The 17594-nt window shown below is 37.4% G+C and overlaps 1 protein-coding gene across 4 annotated transcripts in view; it reads left to right on the top strand.

Annotated features, from left to right (window-relative positions):
* LOC111996304 (uncharacterized) overlaps positions 1-17346 on the top strand; it is a 67419-nt gene extending 50073 nt beyond the window's left edge. The window contains exons 2-13 of one of the 4 annotated variants that reach the window (XM_065766833.1): positions 10189-10245; positions 10512-10770; positions 12032-12236; positions 12505-12595; positions 12733-12878; positions 13115-13358; positions 14274-14378; positions 14520-14702; positions 15005-15209; positions 15800-16292; positions 16809-16888; positions 17011-17346. In XM_065766833.1, the coding sequence (XP_065622905.1) occupies positions 10542-10770; positions 12032-12236; positions 12505-12595; positions 12733-12878; positions 13115-13358; positions 14274-14378; positions 14520-14702; positions 15005-15209; positions 15800-16292; positions 16809-16888; positions 17011-17039 (2010 nt within the window). In that variant the 5' untranslated portion in view covers positions 10189-10245; positions 10512-10541 and the 3' untranslated portion in view covers positions 17040-17346. Of the gene's footprint in view, positions 1-10050; positions 10246-10291; positions 10445-10511; positions 10771-12031; positions 12237-12504; positions 12596-12732; positions 12879-13114; positions 13359-14273; positions 14379-14519; positions 14703-15004; positions 15210-15799; positions 16293-16808; positions 16889-17010 lie in introns of those variants that run through there. The other 3 variants (XM_024028261.2, XM_024028260.2, XM_065766834.1) reach the window with 3 other exon arrangements.
* Positions 17347-17594: the final 248 nt, after the last annotated feature.

Raw genomic sequence — 17594 nt, 5'->3', positions numbered from 1 at the left:
AAAAAAAAAAAAAAAAAGAGAAGAGTGAGCCCGGCAAGAATAAAGAAGGAAAAGTGGACTTAGAGGGGGAAAGGAAATACCCGTGAACCCAGCCTCGGGTGGAGCACCCTCTTCTTCCTCGGACTAAAAAATCCTCCTCGGCAGGACGGGCTCATTGCCAAGATCCTCAAGAATATCCTCAGACTCCTCGGAAGACAAATCAACATCGAGCCCGCAAGTGGCCGAACTAGGAATAGAAGAAGGAGTAACCACCAGGGAAGAACCGTCCTTCGCAGACTGAAACAGAGTCGCAAAAGGGTCACTGGTAGAAATTACAAGAGGACTAATGGGTGGAACAGCCTCAATCTGAGTTATGGCGGGAGGAACAGCTTCCTTTGGAGTAAGCATCTTGACCGGAAATGGAGTGGCTTCTCTAACCCCCTCAGTGTGAGTACCCTCTTCTTTGGGTACCGATCTAGTGGAAGGGCTAGGAACCTCCGCAGGAATCCCATGTGTGGCAGCAGAAGTAATGGACGTCTGGAAAGCTTCACCAGCCCCATCAAAAGAACCCACCACGAGTGTGCCCATGGAGGCAGGCATCTCCTTGGTTGGGGGATGATAAATGGAAAGGGGCTCAGGATGATCCTGGAAGACAAAAGGAAAAGGAAATGCATATATATACACAAATGGTAAAAAATAAAAGAACCTAAGGCTGATCAAGACAAGTGAAGAACACGTGGCAGGTGAAATGTGTGTATAAGAAAAAAAAAAAGAGAAAGGAAGATAGTGGAAATTACCTCAAATACAGGCTCGTCAAGCTCGATGGGATGAGTGGCCGACATATCCTTTTTATGCTTAGACTACAAAGAAAATGGGGGACAAGAGGCAGTGTTAAAGAAAGAAAACGGTAGGCACGGCATGGGTCATCAGTTAAAGTCAAAACACAGAAGACAATGAAAAATTTTTCTAACATAACGTACCCTTCGCTCAGAGGTAGACATAGGATGGGGAGTTGTTTTCCTCTTGCTGCCCCGTGTCCTGCTAGAAGGGGGAGCACCTGTGGCTGGCTGCGCAGCAATAGACTTGGGCTTGCTTGCGGACTTGTGCTTGGCAGGAGTCTTCTTGGTTGCCGTTGGAATATTGGTTACTTTAACTTTCTTCTCCCAACCAGAGGGAAAATCATTCGAGAGCCAACACCATCCTTTCTTCTCATCGTCCCACTCAAAGATGGCAGAACGACTCTGTTTCCTGGCATAAGCTAAAATTGATCTGGAAGGCAGAAGCAACTTAGGGTTGGAAGAGACAAGCATGCTTAGTCCGTTAGGAAGGATGGGGGAAAAACCAGGACTACCTACCAACTCTTGCCCAAACAAGGTCATCACTGCCTGCTAATAGCCATGCATGGCAAGAGTGCAAAATCCCTCTCTCAGTGAGCCAGGAACGGTAACCACGCTAAAGCGCTCTCTCCAAAAGTCAAAAGTAGTCTACCGCAGGAAAGGCCGAACTGAAGTAAGGGATTCCATGAGATAAGAAAGGTCATCAGGGATATCCTGGTCCAGCCTAAACTGCCTCCTCACTCAGTTGGCAGGGTAGTGAACAAATCTAATACCCTCATCGACCAAGTATGGTAGCCACCCAGCATTGGTAGCTGCCAAATAAGTGATCCCCAACTCATCAAAACCAGCCAAAGGGGTGGTGGTCCCAACAGTATCAGTGAACGAACCCATGGCAGAATCAACACATGTATAACCCTTACCTAAGTTTCTATAAGCTCTCCAAGAAAAATCAATACCACTATCAAAAGACTTAATGACTAAGTGATCGAGGGGCTTTAGACTAGACCAATGAAAAGCCAAAGGGAAATCGGATTCAAACCTGCCGCAGAAGTTAGTGATCACTTGCGGACATAATTGGTACTTCTCCTTCGCGAAACGAACGGGCCTACATTTCACGTATTGGGCACTGCGCTCGAACAACAATTGCTGCAGGATGGTACTATGAACAGAGGAAGTGACAATGCGGCAAGAGCTCGCCTAGCTCTCATCACTCTGCAGGATGTCCAGTTGAACATACAAATGCCCCAAGAACATGGGGGCTAGCGGCAGACTCACTCCAGTGGCTATTTTAATAGCCAAACGAAAATACAAAGGCTTGACGGCGTAATGGGGGTGCAAACTAAAAACGAACTTGCAAAGCCAAAAGGCAACAAAGGCTGCACAGTGGGCGGCGGCAGAAAACTTAGAGGAAGAACTGACCCAGTATGATAATTTGGCATTCCCAGCCATCCTCATTCTCAACTCAGCCTCAATGGCTTCTTCCTCCGAAGAAAGCTCTATAGTGTCAGGATCCGTATCACCAAGGATCGGCAGGAGTAGTTGGTTGGCCATATCTTCAAGAGTCACGGTCAGTTCGTAGTAGGAAAAGAAGAATGTATGGGTGGTGGCGCACCATCGGCGGACCAAGTGACGAAGGTTATAAAGGTCTCGAAAATTAGAAAGACTCCGGGATAAAACGATGGCCTTCAGAATGCCGGCCCGCTGTAGCAAACCCATAAAAGCCGTATTGGATAGTTCTCGGTCAACCCACTCCTTCCAACCCAAGGCCGTGCCTGACCCAAACTCGAAATGAATCGGCACGAGAAGAGAGCCTCCCTAACGGATGACCAAATCGGAAATGGAAGAAGACATCGGAGCCCAAGAAATATTGGGGTTCTGTCTACACATGATGAGCCACACGCGGGCTAGCAGCGACGGCACATAATCGCCAGAAACCTCGGGGAAGTGTGGATAGGCGTTATATGAGGGATCGATCAAAGGGGTGCAATTGCTGTCTGGGTCGCACGGCGCGTCTTCTTCATCGAAATGATCAGATTCGGAGTACATGGCCTCCTCACCCATTTCTTGTCTGGCGGGAGGATCGAGAACTTTCTCTTTCCCTTTGTGGCAAGAAGAACTCTGACTTTTCACCGGCGCCATTGTGCGATGGTTCGAGCGAAGTAAAAGAGGTATGGGTGTGCGAAGAAGAGAAGACGGTAAAGGAAGAGGGACGGACACAATGTTTTGGAAAAGAAGGTATTTGTGTTTGATTTTCGAAGAGACTCTCTTCTTAAATACCTGAGTCATTAATACCGGCCTGAAGGAAGGCGACTGGTCAGCCATCGGAAGAAGAATGAAATTAATGAAGCGGCAGTTATGTCTTAGGATAACTGTCATTCTGGGAAAATTGAAGAGTCACCACTGTTCATGGCAGGAAAAGAAATATATGTATATATGAAGGGGCCCACAGTAAAAAAAAAAAAAAAAAAGCCCGCGAAGGAAAAGAAAGAAGAGAAATAAAAAAAGGGGGACAGAAAGGTCTTTTATTCACATACGGACCGCAGAAACGCTCCATATGTTCAAGGGGCTAAATGTTGAGGGTCATTTTTGAAATAGGCAGAAGGCAGCCCAACTCAGAAATATAGGCAGCAGATAAGCGGCAGGCTAAGAAAAACCATTAGGCTCAAGTGGCAGGAATAATGAATCACAGGCCCTTAATATAAATAAATGGGTCTTGAAGAAGTAAGTGGGCCTAAAAGGCCCGGAAAGAGAGAAAAAAGCACCCATGGGCACTATGTGGTATGGAAAAGTGAGAATAGGCTGCGACAGACCCAAAGTAATGTAAACAAAGAAAGTAGGGGATAATGGCGAACCCATGAACCCCAAGAACAAGAATGAGGAAATTGGGCCAGGGAAGCCCAATTGAGTTAGTAAATGCCCATAGGATGCGAAGTTAGTAAATGCCCATAGGATGCGAAGTTAGTAAATGGACCAAGGAAGTCCAAAGGAAGTAATTGGGCCGGATAGGCCCAAGTGAAAAGAAAGGGACACTAGAGCCCCCAAGCGAGAACACCAGTGGCCATATTAAGCCACTAGGGGAAAGAAAGGAACGGCTGGCTTGAAAAGAGGCCCAGTAGGAACAAATCGCCGCGACAGGAAAAGCCGAGTAACAAGGTGGGAAGCCAAGGCAATTAAAGAATTAGGTTGAAGAGAATACAAAGCCCAGTACTCGGTAAAGCCCAGACCCTATGGGAGCGAGAAATCAGAGTAGTAGCTCGTGGGAATCCAGAAACGGACGGCAGGCAATACAAGCAAAGTCTCTAGTCCACGGCAAATGCATGAACAGCAGGCAGATTTCAGAGATATGCATGCGCAAGGCCTAGGCACCACTAGCCTGTACCCAGCCAATACAGGACGTGGTGGGGTCGTGGGTCAGAGGTAAGAGGGCATGGTTTAGAGGTGGGGAGAAGGGGGAGACCTATCTTGAGGTTCCTGCTCAAGCTCTTTTGGGGGATACGTCCTCCTGGGATGACATACCACCCAAAAGAGGTAAGGCTGAGTTGGAACCAATAGGTGCATGCCATGAGGGATAGAGAGAGAAACATCACCGCGGCAGGAAGAGGTGCCACGGCAGACTAACAGACAAAATAGTTGTCTTTGTCTGTAACAGGGGAACTCGTTGACAGAACAGTGATGGTCGGCAAGTACGCCCACACCAGACAAAGGTGGTTAGGGGGTAGAATAGTAAAATCTGGTCACGGCAGGCATTATAAAAAGGAAGCCTCTGCCGTGTACTGGAACAACAATGACAAAAGGGCAATACAACACAACATAAAGGAAAGACTCTGTAACATATTTAGAAAAACAGAGGAGCATAATACAAAAAACTACCGTTGTAAAAATCACGAAGAAAAGACTAGAAAGGAGCGAAAAGAGCAAGTGTTAGTGCATGCACCGATAGCTTCTCTGAAACAGCACTGCCTGCCGCAAGCGCTCCCTGGCAGACGAGGCCTAGCTTGTGCACAAGCCGACCAAGTTGAGTTCCAATTGGACCAATCTCGACTCCCGCAACCTAGAACACTTAGGCCTACAACCATAAAGGAGCAGCCTAGCCCAACTCGGTAAAAAAAGGCCCTACACCTTTTATATTTACATATAGATTATCTTAATCCTACACTTGGAGGGCTGAGATTCCATTCCTAACACTTCTGTCTCATCCAGAACATATTAGTAAGCTTTTGCCTTACAATTTGAGTTGTGCCATCATTGTTTATGGTCATTTTCTCATTAATGCGGCTAGATGAGTAGTTGTCTTGCATTTAATGTGGAGGGGATACCTTCCACACCCTTTCCCTTTCACCATCCTTGTAACTCGTGCCAAATCTACTTTCTTCCTCTATGATATTTTAGTTTTATGAGCCTCCTATGGTTACTGCTTGTCCCAAGGTCAACGAGTGTTCATCTTGTGGTTGTCCAGTGCTCATCCCAAGGTCTGAGGTGCATCCTTAGAAATCATCTTAGCAACCTACTTAAATGAGATTAGGGATCCTCGTCCACACAAGATATGTATTTTTGCTAAGCTATTATTGTTTAGTTGTTGCTATTTTAGTATCGGCCTGGTAGATTCTGACTTATTTAAGTTTTTTTTTATTAATTATTATTTTGAAAAAGTGGAACATTAATAAAACCTATTATAAAAAATTTAAAAAAAAAATGTATAGAACCTCTTTTAATAAGTTAAGAATGATAGTGAGTGGTTTAAGAAAGAATTAACTATATGTTAGCAAACTCAAAGGCTCTCATTTTACGTACCAAACCCATTACAATTTAGAAATTTCATCCCAGATTCATCCTAATATTCCCTAAAAACAAAAGTCATCATATATATATATATATATATACATACATATATGTGTGTGTTCCAATCCGATTTGTCTTAATTTTTTAATAAAACTTTCCTTACCTTGTTCTCAAAAAAAAAAAATAATAATAATAATAATAAAAAATATATATATATATATATAAAACCAAATGTATCCTAAATTTATTCATTTGTCTTACCATAGGTAGTGTCCAATGGGTGGTATAGGAAACAAAGATATAAAAAGGCTTAGGGTAAGTTTTATTAGTAACTTCAATTTTAAGAACAGTTTTCTACTTTTTAGACCAAAAAACTTCTTTGGCAACTTCAACGTTTCAAGTTTCCTATTAAAAAAAAAATGGTGTGCCAAGCCTCGAATTCTAACTGAAACAAAAAAATAAATAAATAAAACTATTATACACAATTTGGCAAAGCACAACTTATCCAATTATCCCTCATGAAAATGAAAAATTATATTATAAGGTGATTTTATAAGACATCTCTTTCATAGTACGTGGGACTCACAGTATGTGTGGGTTCTACACATATGTGAGTATTACATTTACTAATTTACATATTTTGAGAGAGTCATAAGAGACATTCTTTAGTAAAAAAAAAAACACAAGAGTGAAGGAATATAAAGCATTTATATATTTTGTCCTTTGCCAATCCATTGTTTTTTTTTACAAAATTTTTAAGAGAAAAAGAGTAGCACATGTATTTTTGTGGTAGAAACCCTACTTCTTTTTTTTTTTTTTTTTGGTGAAAATTAAATAATCAAAAGGGAGTATTTTATTAATTTTAATTGCATAATCAGATTGGATATGAATATATGAGGTATAAAATACAAACTCTTTTCAAACAATAATAAACATGTCAACTAATAATTGGATTAATTTTCTCAAATACCAGTAGTGGTTTATATATGTGAGTGATATAATTTAATCACACATTAACTAATATGCAAGTTGTGTTAAAGTGCATACGCTCTTGCACACACTTTGTCACAACTAATACACATGTCAAATGATAATTGGATTATTTTTTCACAAATAACAGTGGTGGTTTTCATATGTGAGTGATATAATTTAATCATACATTGACAAATTTGCATGTTGTGCCAAAATGTGTGAAAAAGTGTGCGACCTTGGAAAAATTCCTATCCAACTCAAACCCATTTTAAAATTCTTAAACCTCTCTCTCTCTCTCTCTCTCTCTCTCTCTCTCTCTCTCTCTCTCTTATTAACAATTGTAAAAAATAAATTATATAAAATGTTGCCATTAGCATTACTTGGAAAATAAAAGTATTTTCTTATGACAAGAAAAAAATGTTAAGGTGGAGTTTGAACCATATATTGACAAATTATTTTTTTACCAATTGAACTAATTAAAACTCATATTTCATTTAAGTTTAAGGTTGGCTTATTAAAGCATTACTCTTTTCTTTTCTTTTCTCATTCATCCGGACCTTTTGATATATATATATATATATATATAGAGAGAGAGAGAGAGAGAGAGAGANAGTTTTATTTTGAAAATCTAATTTATAAGTGAATAAATCAATTTGAAAATTAATAAGAGAGTGGTCTTATTTTTAGACAATATTTTAGTGGTAGTTAGAGTTGCATTTTTACTGGATTATCTTTTAGTTTTGTCTCTATTTAAACATAAAGGAATAGAAGTCCAAATCTTCTGTCCCAACTTTCCTGCTCCACTCCATGCTCAACAAATTAAAACTTACCACATGTCTACTTATTTCATTAATGCTAATTTCTTGCCTTTTTCCTATTATTTTGCAAAAATAAATTATAAAAACAAAAAACACTACAAATCAGATCTCCACCAGCCACCACCACTAACCCACTGCGACCACCATCTACGCCGGTGCCGCTACAAAGTTTCAACGAACATTTTCCACCGCCAGTCAGATCTCGCCTAGACATCACCACTAGCACACCATGAATGCCACATTGCCATTTCATTGTGATTGTTCCAAGCTTGATTTTAAAGACATCAAAAACTAAACGATGAGCCAATAAACAGAGTGCCCATTATTTTTTGTTTTTCATAAATCTGCCATGTAGATAATGGGCACTAGGTGATATATTTTTTCCTTATCATTTCGTATAAGTGCATCGCTTGCAACCCAATAAAGAATCGAAATCATAATGTAGCATTGATGGTTTTTTTTTTTTAATAAAATATTTATTTTTGGTTACTGGCCAGCGTAGTGTGACAGGCGGTGGTGGATGGCCTCTGTAGTGGTGCTAGCAAAGGTGGTGGTGGTGGGCTAGTGGTGATGGCCAATGGAGATCTGACTTATTGGGTTTTTACTGGTTGGCATAGTGTGGACAAGCGGTAGTCACTCACTAGCATAGTGTCGGCAGGATGGAGGATGACTGTTGACACTTTGTAGCGGCACCAACAAAGGTGGTGGTCACAGTGGGCTAGTGGTGGTGGTCGGTAGAGATCTGATTTGTAGCGTTTTTTGTTTTTATAATTTATTTTTGCAAAATAAAATAGGAAAAAGGCAAGAAATTAGCATTAATGAAATAAGTAGACACGCGGCAAGTTTTAATTTGTGGAGCATGGAGTGGAGCAGGAAAGTTGGGACAGAAGATTTGGACTCAGGAGTATAGGGGCATTTTTTAACTAAAAAAATGAGGAATCTAAACAGGAAAAACCTTTTAAATAATAGTATAGATAACATTAACGATGAAAATGGCCCACTATTAGCAAAAAAATTAGCAAACCACTATTTTGAAAATATATAAGGATCTACCACATTTTTAAAGCTTGAATTTGTGAAACTTGAGTTTGTCGTGAAACTTGAGTTCCAAAACCTTGAGTTTTTTGAAAAAATATACCCTGAAAAATTTTGAAAATTTTTATAGTACTCGAGTTCTACCATAAAAAATTTTCAAGATTTTTTCCATAGTACTCGAGTTATAGAACTCAAGTACCATAGAAAACTCGATTTCACCAAATTCAAGTACCCAAAAAGTGATAGATCCTTACATATTTTCGAAACAATAATAGATTACAATATAGTTTATAAAAAAGTATTATTCAGCTATTTTCGCATGACTGTGTATGTCTAGTATCTAGCACAACTTAAATTTGAGTAATTCATGTAAGTTCCAGTTAACTCAACTGGTAAAATCTCTAATGGTTGTATAAGAGATTTAGGGTTTAATCCCCGCCTACACCAAAAACTAATTAGTGTCTTGGTCTGATGATAAAAGAGCTATCATCAGAAGCAGACGTCATATGTTGAAAACTTTCTCATAAATTTGAGTAATTCACTACTTTCATTGATCTTGGACCACCTTTAAAGTGAAATATTCATATCTCCTAAATAATCCACTAAAAAAAAAGAGATTTATCATTTATCAGAAGGTATAATGATGTATTGGATCGGGAAGGGTCAAACAATTAACTAGGCCCATCGGGCTTTATTTCCAGGCCCAAGGGTTGGGTTATTTTTTTAATGCGATTTCTTAGATTCCTGAGAAAGTGGTTGAGAGTTGAAAGTCGAAAGAGTGCTTCAGTTCATTATCATTGGTACTAAACCATGTAAAGTTGATACGAGCTGACCATTATTTATGCCCAACCAATTTGAGTAGTAAGTGTATAATTTAGGCTATCAATCAAACACTATTTAATTAATCAGCAGAGAGAAGAAATATTTGAGGGTTAGGAGTTTGGCGATGTCTTCGGTATTGGTTGAAGTGGTACAGAAATTTGTAGTTGTGTGCGACAGAAGCTATGGGTGGGTTTTTAATTAGTTTTATCAAAGACAGGACAAACATGGAAATAAACAAAGTATTAGGTTTACTTCAGTAAAAAAAAAAGTACAGGAAGACAATATTTTTCACTGCTCTCCCCCAGTTGTTGACATAATTTGTTTTAGCGTATAACAAAATAATGTCAATTATAAACCTAAGTAAAAACGTTATTATTAAACTTAAATATATATATAAAAAAAAACATAATTTTTTTTCTACAAAATAGGACCACTAAAAAAAAAAAAAAAACCTCATCACACATGCAAAGCGCTAGTGATGAGGCTAGTAAGATGAGGCTAGTAAATGTTACCCTTTTCATTAGTTGGACCCAAATCCGACCAAACCTATCCAAGGTTATAATATTAATTTCTAATTTGTTCTTATAATTAAATATGTGATTAAGAATTCAAATTTTACCTTCATAATAAAAAAAAAAAAGCTATTATTTTAATTTGCTTTGTAATAAAACTAGCAATCATCATCAAATAAACACATAAGATTCTTGACCATGCTCAGCCAAAAAAAAATTGAAAAGGACTTTGACTATGAAGCACGACCCGTGAGTGACCGCACGACTAAAACACACGTTTGGCCCACTCCCACGTCACATATATGGGGAGACCGACGTGGAGAACTATGGAGGTTGTGACAGTGAAACCGACTTCTACTCTTTTTAACTCTTATCACTTCTCGTCTTTAATGCCGCCTTCACCTCTCGGCAGCAGGGATTGAAAATTGGTAGGTCTTTCTGAGACTGTTTTCTACGGTGTACGTTTGGCTCTGAGAAAGCTTTTAGAAAAAGGTTAGCAAAAGCAAATTAAGGGAAATGGTGAATCTGAATCTTGTGCTTTTGAGCTGTGTGATGCTTTTCTTATTTTATGAGACTTTGGATAGCACCCAGGAAAAGAAATAAAAAAGAATCCTTTATAGACAAGTATTTAAGTTTTAAAATTCCTTTCTTTTTCCCAAAATTTTCTTAGCAACCAAACAGAAACAAAAAGGTATGAATTTTTTTTATTTGGGGGTCATTTTTTCACAGTTTAAGTAACTGGGTCTTCTTTGTTTTAGTGTGGGGTAGCAAGTGAAAGAAGAAAGAAGATGGTTAGGATATTGGTCCAAGTAGTGGGGGTTGTGTGCATGTGGTGGTGGTGGTGGAGTGCTGCAATGGCAGAGACTGAGTCCATCAAGTACAAAGACCCGAACCAACCCGTGGCGGTTCGGGTACAGGACCTGCTGGGTCGAATGAATCTGGAGGAGAAGATTGGTCAGATGGTTCAAATTGATAGGAGTGTGGCCAATGCTGAGGTTATGAAGACTTACTTCATTGGTAAAATTCACTTATATCAATGTTTCTATTTTATGTGCATTTGGTATCAATCCATGTATAGTTTTCGATGAACCCACTTTGTGATTTGTGGAATTTGAATCTTTAATGGGTTAATTTTAGTGTTTGTTTCTATGGTCCTACATTGTGTGTTACACTTGGAATCATAAAGGTGGCATTTTTTTGTTTGTTTGATTTGAAGTTAATCATTTCATTTGTTCTTGTCCTCATACAGTTGGAAGTGAAAAAAATGTGGGAATATGGCTGTGAATGCCAAGCCGAGAGCATTAAAAGTTCACTGTTGGTTTATTTAATTTTGTTTCGAACACATAGTTGAGCTTTAACTCATTGTTCAAGTTTGTTTGTGAGTTACTTGATTTTATTCTTTCCCCATATATATTAAACACCATGACTTACTTCATTGCTAAAAATCAATCATATCAAAGCTTCTACTCTATGCGCATTTGGCATCATTCCATGTTTAGTTTTCAATGAACGCACTTTGTGCTTTGTGGAATTTGTATCTTTAATGGGTCAATTTTAGCGTTTGTTTGTATGGTCCTACAATGTGTGATACACTTTGAATCATAAAGGTGGAATTTTTTTTTTTTTTTTTTTGAAGTTAAATCATTTCATTTGTACCTGTTCCCATACAGTAGGAAGTGAAAAATCTGTGGAAATCCCTCTGGTGGTAATGATATCAAATTGATTGATATTATTTTATTAACTTTTTGGAAGTTATAGATTTTGATGTTCATAAGAAAATTCCTTGATGATTTAACTTCATGGACGAATTTTGATTTGCTTATACACTCTATTTGATGCTTTATATACATATAATGCAGAACTGTAATATCAAATTATAAGTGCATATGAATACTGGAATTCCTATTTATGTACAGACTTTAATACAGAAGTATGTATTGAACTTTGGACACTAAATTTTCTGAGCTACTAGTTGATGATTCTATGCTTTTCGCTTCACTTAATTACCCCTCTATCTCTCTCTCTCAAACCTTGTTCCATGTGTAAGTTTGCCCTGACACTTTTTTGAAAATTGACTTTGTTTTACTTATAATGTAAAAATTGGTCTGTTCTTCCATTCTTCATTAGAGATAAACTGAAACAGAAAGATGTATTGCCAATATGGGTCCAAGAAAATTTACAATTAAAAACACTTTAATATTGAAATACTGGGATACCAAAGATAATAAAGATAAATTCATATAAGAGAGGGTGGACTGACGTATGGCTTTTTTTGCAGGTAGTGTATTGAGTGGTGGTGGAAGTGCACCACTTCCACAGGCTAGTGCAGAGGATTGGGTAAATATGATTAACGGATTTCAGAAAGGGTCTATGTCCACTCGTTTGGGCATTCCAATGATCTATGGTATTGATGCTGTTCATGGACACAATAATGTCTATAATGCTACAATATTTCCTCATAACATTGGTCTTGGAGCTACGAGGCAAGTAGATATATGAAATTCTTTTGGCATCTAGTTTGGAACACATTCAATAAGGCATTGGTTACACAAGGAATGCCTAGTAAATTTATCAATTCAACTAAATCCTGTTAAAGTTACATTCCTTTTGAATAGGTCTGCATTATGTTGATGCAAAGAGTTGAGGTGTAATATAACATGGAACTCATTTAACATGATTTAATGTGCATTGACTGGGAAGATACTGAACTACATATGTATCCCTATGTTGAAATAATCTTTTAATGCATAGGGACCCTGAACTGGTGCGGAGGATTGGTGAAGCAACTGCACTTGAAGTCAGAGCTACAGGGATTCCTTATGTGTTTGCTCCATGCATTGCGGTAAAAGATATACTGCAGAGTCCTAAATAAAATCATAATGTTTTAGATAGTGTGCTACATATTTGAAGCTGCAAAATGATTGCCTTATATGTGTTTTGTTATATAACTTTGAAATTTGCCTGAAATCTTTTCTCCAGGTCTGTAGAGATCCAAGGTGGGGACGGTGTTATGAAAGCTACAGTGAGGATCCCCAAATTGTGCAAGAGATGACAGAAATTATACCTGGATTACAAGGGGAGATTCCTTCTAATTCTCGGAACGGAGTTCCATATGTTGGTGGGAAGTATGAACCTTATGGCATTATGGATAATTTGATTTACCCTATGCCTACCTTTCTCATGATTCTTTAATTATTAATTGAAGGGACAGTATCTCCATAGCTAAAATGCCATACTCCATACTTTCCAGGATTCAAGCCCAAAAAATAAAAAGTTCCTAGATTGATATATGTGTAATAAATATTTTTTATTAATTTAATTGTTAACTATTTACTTGATTTAATTTATAAATTTCCTGCAGGACAAAGGTGGCAGCATGCGCAAAGCATTTTGTGGGAGATGGTGGGACAACCAAGGGCATCAATGAGAATAACACCGTGATTGACCGGCACGGGTTGCTCAGCATTCACATGCCTGCCTATTCTGATGCCATATTCAAGGGTGTATCTACAGTCATGGTTTCCTATTCCAGCTGGAATGGAGTAAAGATGCATGCAAACCATGAACTAGTTACTAACTTCTTGAAAGGCACTCTTAAGTTTAAGGTTAATGTTCTTTTTTATATTTCCAAGCTAATTGTTGTTTTTCTATAGTTGTTAACAATGTAATCAGATGGACACCGAAGATCAATAGCCTGATTGCATCTCCGTATTTATGCACAAAGAATTAGGCAGACACAGAACTGAGATATTGCCTGCTTACATGTTTTAATCAATAAAAAAAAATGTTTTCTTTCATTATATAAAACTTGCAAGTTATATTGTGAGCTATGCTATTCTTGATTGTTCCATTTCATGGTGGCATTAAACGCAGAAGTACACTTAATAGTTGCAGCAGGCTACACAAATCTCTTTCAAAATCTGGCACTAGCTAGAGTCACGTCTTTTGTTAAATTCTTAAGATTCATATCATTTTTCATTAGAACATATATCAACATTCTGTAAAGACTACCTCCAGACCCTTAATTTGTTTACTTAAGCATATCACTTATGTACTCCTCAAGTCATTGATCTTGTACTACATGGAGTTTCTCTCATATGCTTGCATTTTATATTTTTTATAGTATTCTCCCCCCCACCCCCCCCACCAAAACAAATGTCAACAATTTTCTTCTGGCTGCATTCTTTTTCTGAAAAGTTATTTTGACCATCCAACACTTCATCAATGAAAGGATGTTAAGGTTTCTTTAAATTTCTAGGTATAAAATCCTTAAAGAATGATTTTTATTTACACAAGCAGTCACTTTTTCATTGTTTTCAATCATCAATCTACACTACAAATTATGTTTTTATTTTTACTAGATTCATATTATATTCTACTTACCCTTGCTTTACATCTTGCTTCAAAATGAGGCTTAAAATATTTTATTGTTGTTGTTGTTACTGTTTATTGTTCCCATGGTAGGTATCTCTTTTCATGTGTCTCATGCTAACTACAATTAGTGTTTTATTAACTGTCAGGGCTTTGTTATCTCAGATTGGGAGGGTGTTGATAGGATTACCTCACCACCGCATTCAAACTACACATACTCTGTCCAAGCTGCAATTCAAGCTGGCATTGACATGGTCAGTGGCGATCTTTTGGGACAAATCTCATTAACTAATGAACAAGAAACTACATTTCTGTTGTACTGTATTCCATACAAAAATGCCAATCTAGATGAAACTATTTAATTAACTCAGAGGCTTGGTTCTCATGTTTAACAGGTAATGGTCCCTTTCAACTATACTGATTTCATTGATGATCTTACCTACCTGGTCAAGAACAATTTCATCCCAATGGATCGCATTGACGATGCTGTGGCAAGGATTTTGCTAGTAAAGTTCACCATGGGTATCTTTGAGAATCCCCTGGCTGATTTCAGCCTAGTCAATGAACTTGGTAGCCAGGTCAGTCAGTTTGTTCCTGGCTTTTGAATTTGTCTGTCTGTCAACTTATAAGTATTTCCAGTTGCTCTTGCTATTTAGGCTTGCAATTGTAGTTGGTTAAATTAGATGGGATAAACATTTGTATCTTATTAAAATCCCATGCGAAAATAGTTTTTATAATTTTTCTGAGATTCTTTATGGCTAAAATGTGGTTTCCTGACTTCCTTTGCCTCTCCTTCTCAATATTGTAAATATGCTTGGTAATCTAGTGCAAATAAAAAATTAACAGCTATGAGCAAATGAATTTCCTGTTACTTGACTAGGCACACAGAGACTTGGCAAGAGAAGCTGTGAGGAAATCACTAGTGCTACTGAAGAATGGGGAAAATAAAACAAATCCAATATTACCACTATCCAAGAAGGCTCCAAAGATCTTAGTTTCTGGTACTCATGCCGACAATTTGGGTTATCAATGTGGTGGTTGGACAATCGAATGGGAAGGATTTAGTGGTAACAACTATACAAGGGGTATGTTCTTTTGCATGAACCAAATATGCATTAAGTACCATTATCATCTATCACTTGGACAACAATGCAATATAAGATCCAGTTACTAGTTGTTGAGTGTGTCAATATTGGAAATTTGGCTGGTAGGTATTGCTAATAAGTAGGGATAATCCATTTAGGTTGGAAAATATTTGAAAATGAGTGTTCCCTTCTGAAAATTTTCAATAACTCGGAATTATATGGTGACATTGGGATGCAAGTGAATATTTTGCAGATAATTTATTAAAACTTGGCTACATAGTTTGATGAAATACACTGGATGGTCTGGAAATTCCTTGGTATAAATTTGTCTTTAGTGACTTTGGGATTAATCTACCATCATGGGAATTTTTTGCCCATTGCTTGAAGGTTCTTGAGCAGATTTGTGTTTAGTAGGCTTCAAATAAGCATGTGTTGTCTAGACAAGGGTAGAAGCTACAGCTTTATGGTTGGCTTTCCTATTTCTAATTCACCCTGATTAGTTTTGTACAGTAGCAGTCATTTCCCATGTGAATAATGAAAACTGGTAACTATTTAGTAATAAAATTGATGGATTTTCTTTTGCTGAGTAGGAACCACTATCCTTGGTGCTGTAACTTCGACAGTTGACCCAAGCACAGAAGTTGTCTACCGTGAAAATCCTGATAGTGACTTTGTCAAGTCCAACAACTTCGCATATGCCATTGTTGTTGTTGGTGAGCACCCTTATTCCGAGACGTTAGGGGACAGCATGACTCTCACTATGGTGGATCCTGGACCAAGCATCATTAAGAATGTTTGTGAGGCTGTCAAGTGTGTGGTTGTCATCATTTCTGGCAGACCTATTGTGATCGAACCATATCTTTCATCAATTCATGCCCTGGTGGCTGCATGGTTACCAGGAACTGAGGGCCAAGGTGTGACTGATGTCCTTTATGGTGACTATGGATTCAGTGGAAAGCTTCCTAGAACATGGTTTAGAACTCTAGATCAACTGCCAATGAATTTCCAGGATTCTCACTATGATCCACTTTTCCCGTTTGGGTTTGGAGTCACAACTGAGTCTGTTAAGGAGCTAGTGTCGTGGTAAATTCTATTAAGTACTCATGTCTTAACTTTTAATTCATATTATAGGCAAAGAAAAAAAAAGGATTATTTATGTTATCCTGCCCGTTCCTTTTGTATGGTTCCTTGGCTTAATTTCTTTTGTTATGGTTTATTTCTTCACTTACTATTGTTTTGTGAAGTCATGGAAGACGCTGATATTTTATTTTGTTCATAAATAAATTTTCTGTTTACTTAGCAGTTACTGTGTCCATATTGCTTTTGTGGCATTTGATTTGAAACATTACTATATTCTAAGGGATCATTCTATCAATGATTAAGAAAAGTCTAACAATTTAGTCATTATTTACTCATGACTTTTATTACTCATGATTTTCATTAAAAAAAAAAAAATAATAATCTGCTTGACCACTTAATCAAAGAATCAATCTTTGTAGCTTGGTTTCGTAGTGGCATATGTACTTGTGATGTCATTCTTTTATTACTATTTCCATTTATTGAACTTGTTTTCTTAAGCTATTTGTATTCTTACTACAGGTCAACCTCAGCTGGTGTTCATGAAAAGCCATCCACACTTACCATTGTAGTTTCTGTAATTATCACTTTGTATCTCACAGGTATGGTTTTTTCACCTAAAAAATCTGAAAGAATTTTTTTTTTTTTTTTTAAATAATTTCTATCTGTTGCACATTTTTTGTACTTACCATTTGTTTTCCTTAAATGCTGAATAACTATGCAGCTTCAGACAACTGGCTAAAACAGAAGTAATTGGAATTGTTAGATGGTGTAGTACATTGGATGCTCCTCTCAAAGTGCAATTTAGAAACTAACTTCTGGTAGTTTAGTGTAGGGAAAAAAGCAACACCTTCAGGCACTCAGTGTACTTATTTGATTGTACACGACTTCTGATTATTGGAACAAGCAACTTTTTGAAGCCATTTTTTAAGCTCGATTTTTCTGTTATGATTTGTCCTCATATAATTTGTCTTGTAATAATTTTTATGATTATGTGGACGTAGTTGAACTCTTGAAAAGGAAGCCAGAAAATTGAGGGAATGCATGGATAATTGGTTTATATGGATCCTTCCATTTCTAATTTCTAATTTTTATACAAATATATTAATTTAATCCTATTAATTTTTTTTAAAAAAAAATAAATAAATGTAAATGATTCCCGTTGAGAGAAAGGCCATATTTTAGAGAAAGAACTATAAACATAATAATTATGTTTTTTATTACATGATCATTTTGTTTGAGGAAAGAGAATGTTATGGCACAAAAATGGAATTTTACCGAAGTGGAATGATGAAAAAAGACTAATGA

The sequence above is a fragment of the Quercus suber genome, unplaced genomic scaffold, assembly GCF_002906115.3.
Source record: "Quercus suber isolate HL8 unplaced genomic scaffold, Cork oak 2.0 scaffold_750, whole genome shotgun sequence".
Classification (NCBI taxonomy): Eukaryota; Viridiplantae; Streptophyta; class Magnoliopsida; order Fagales; family Fagaceae; genus Quercus; species Quercus suber.
The sequence above is the reverse complement of the archived record's forward strand: the minus strand, read 5'-3'. Positions and strand labels throughout refer to the sequence as shown.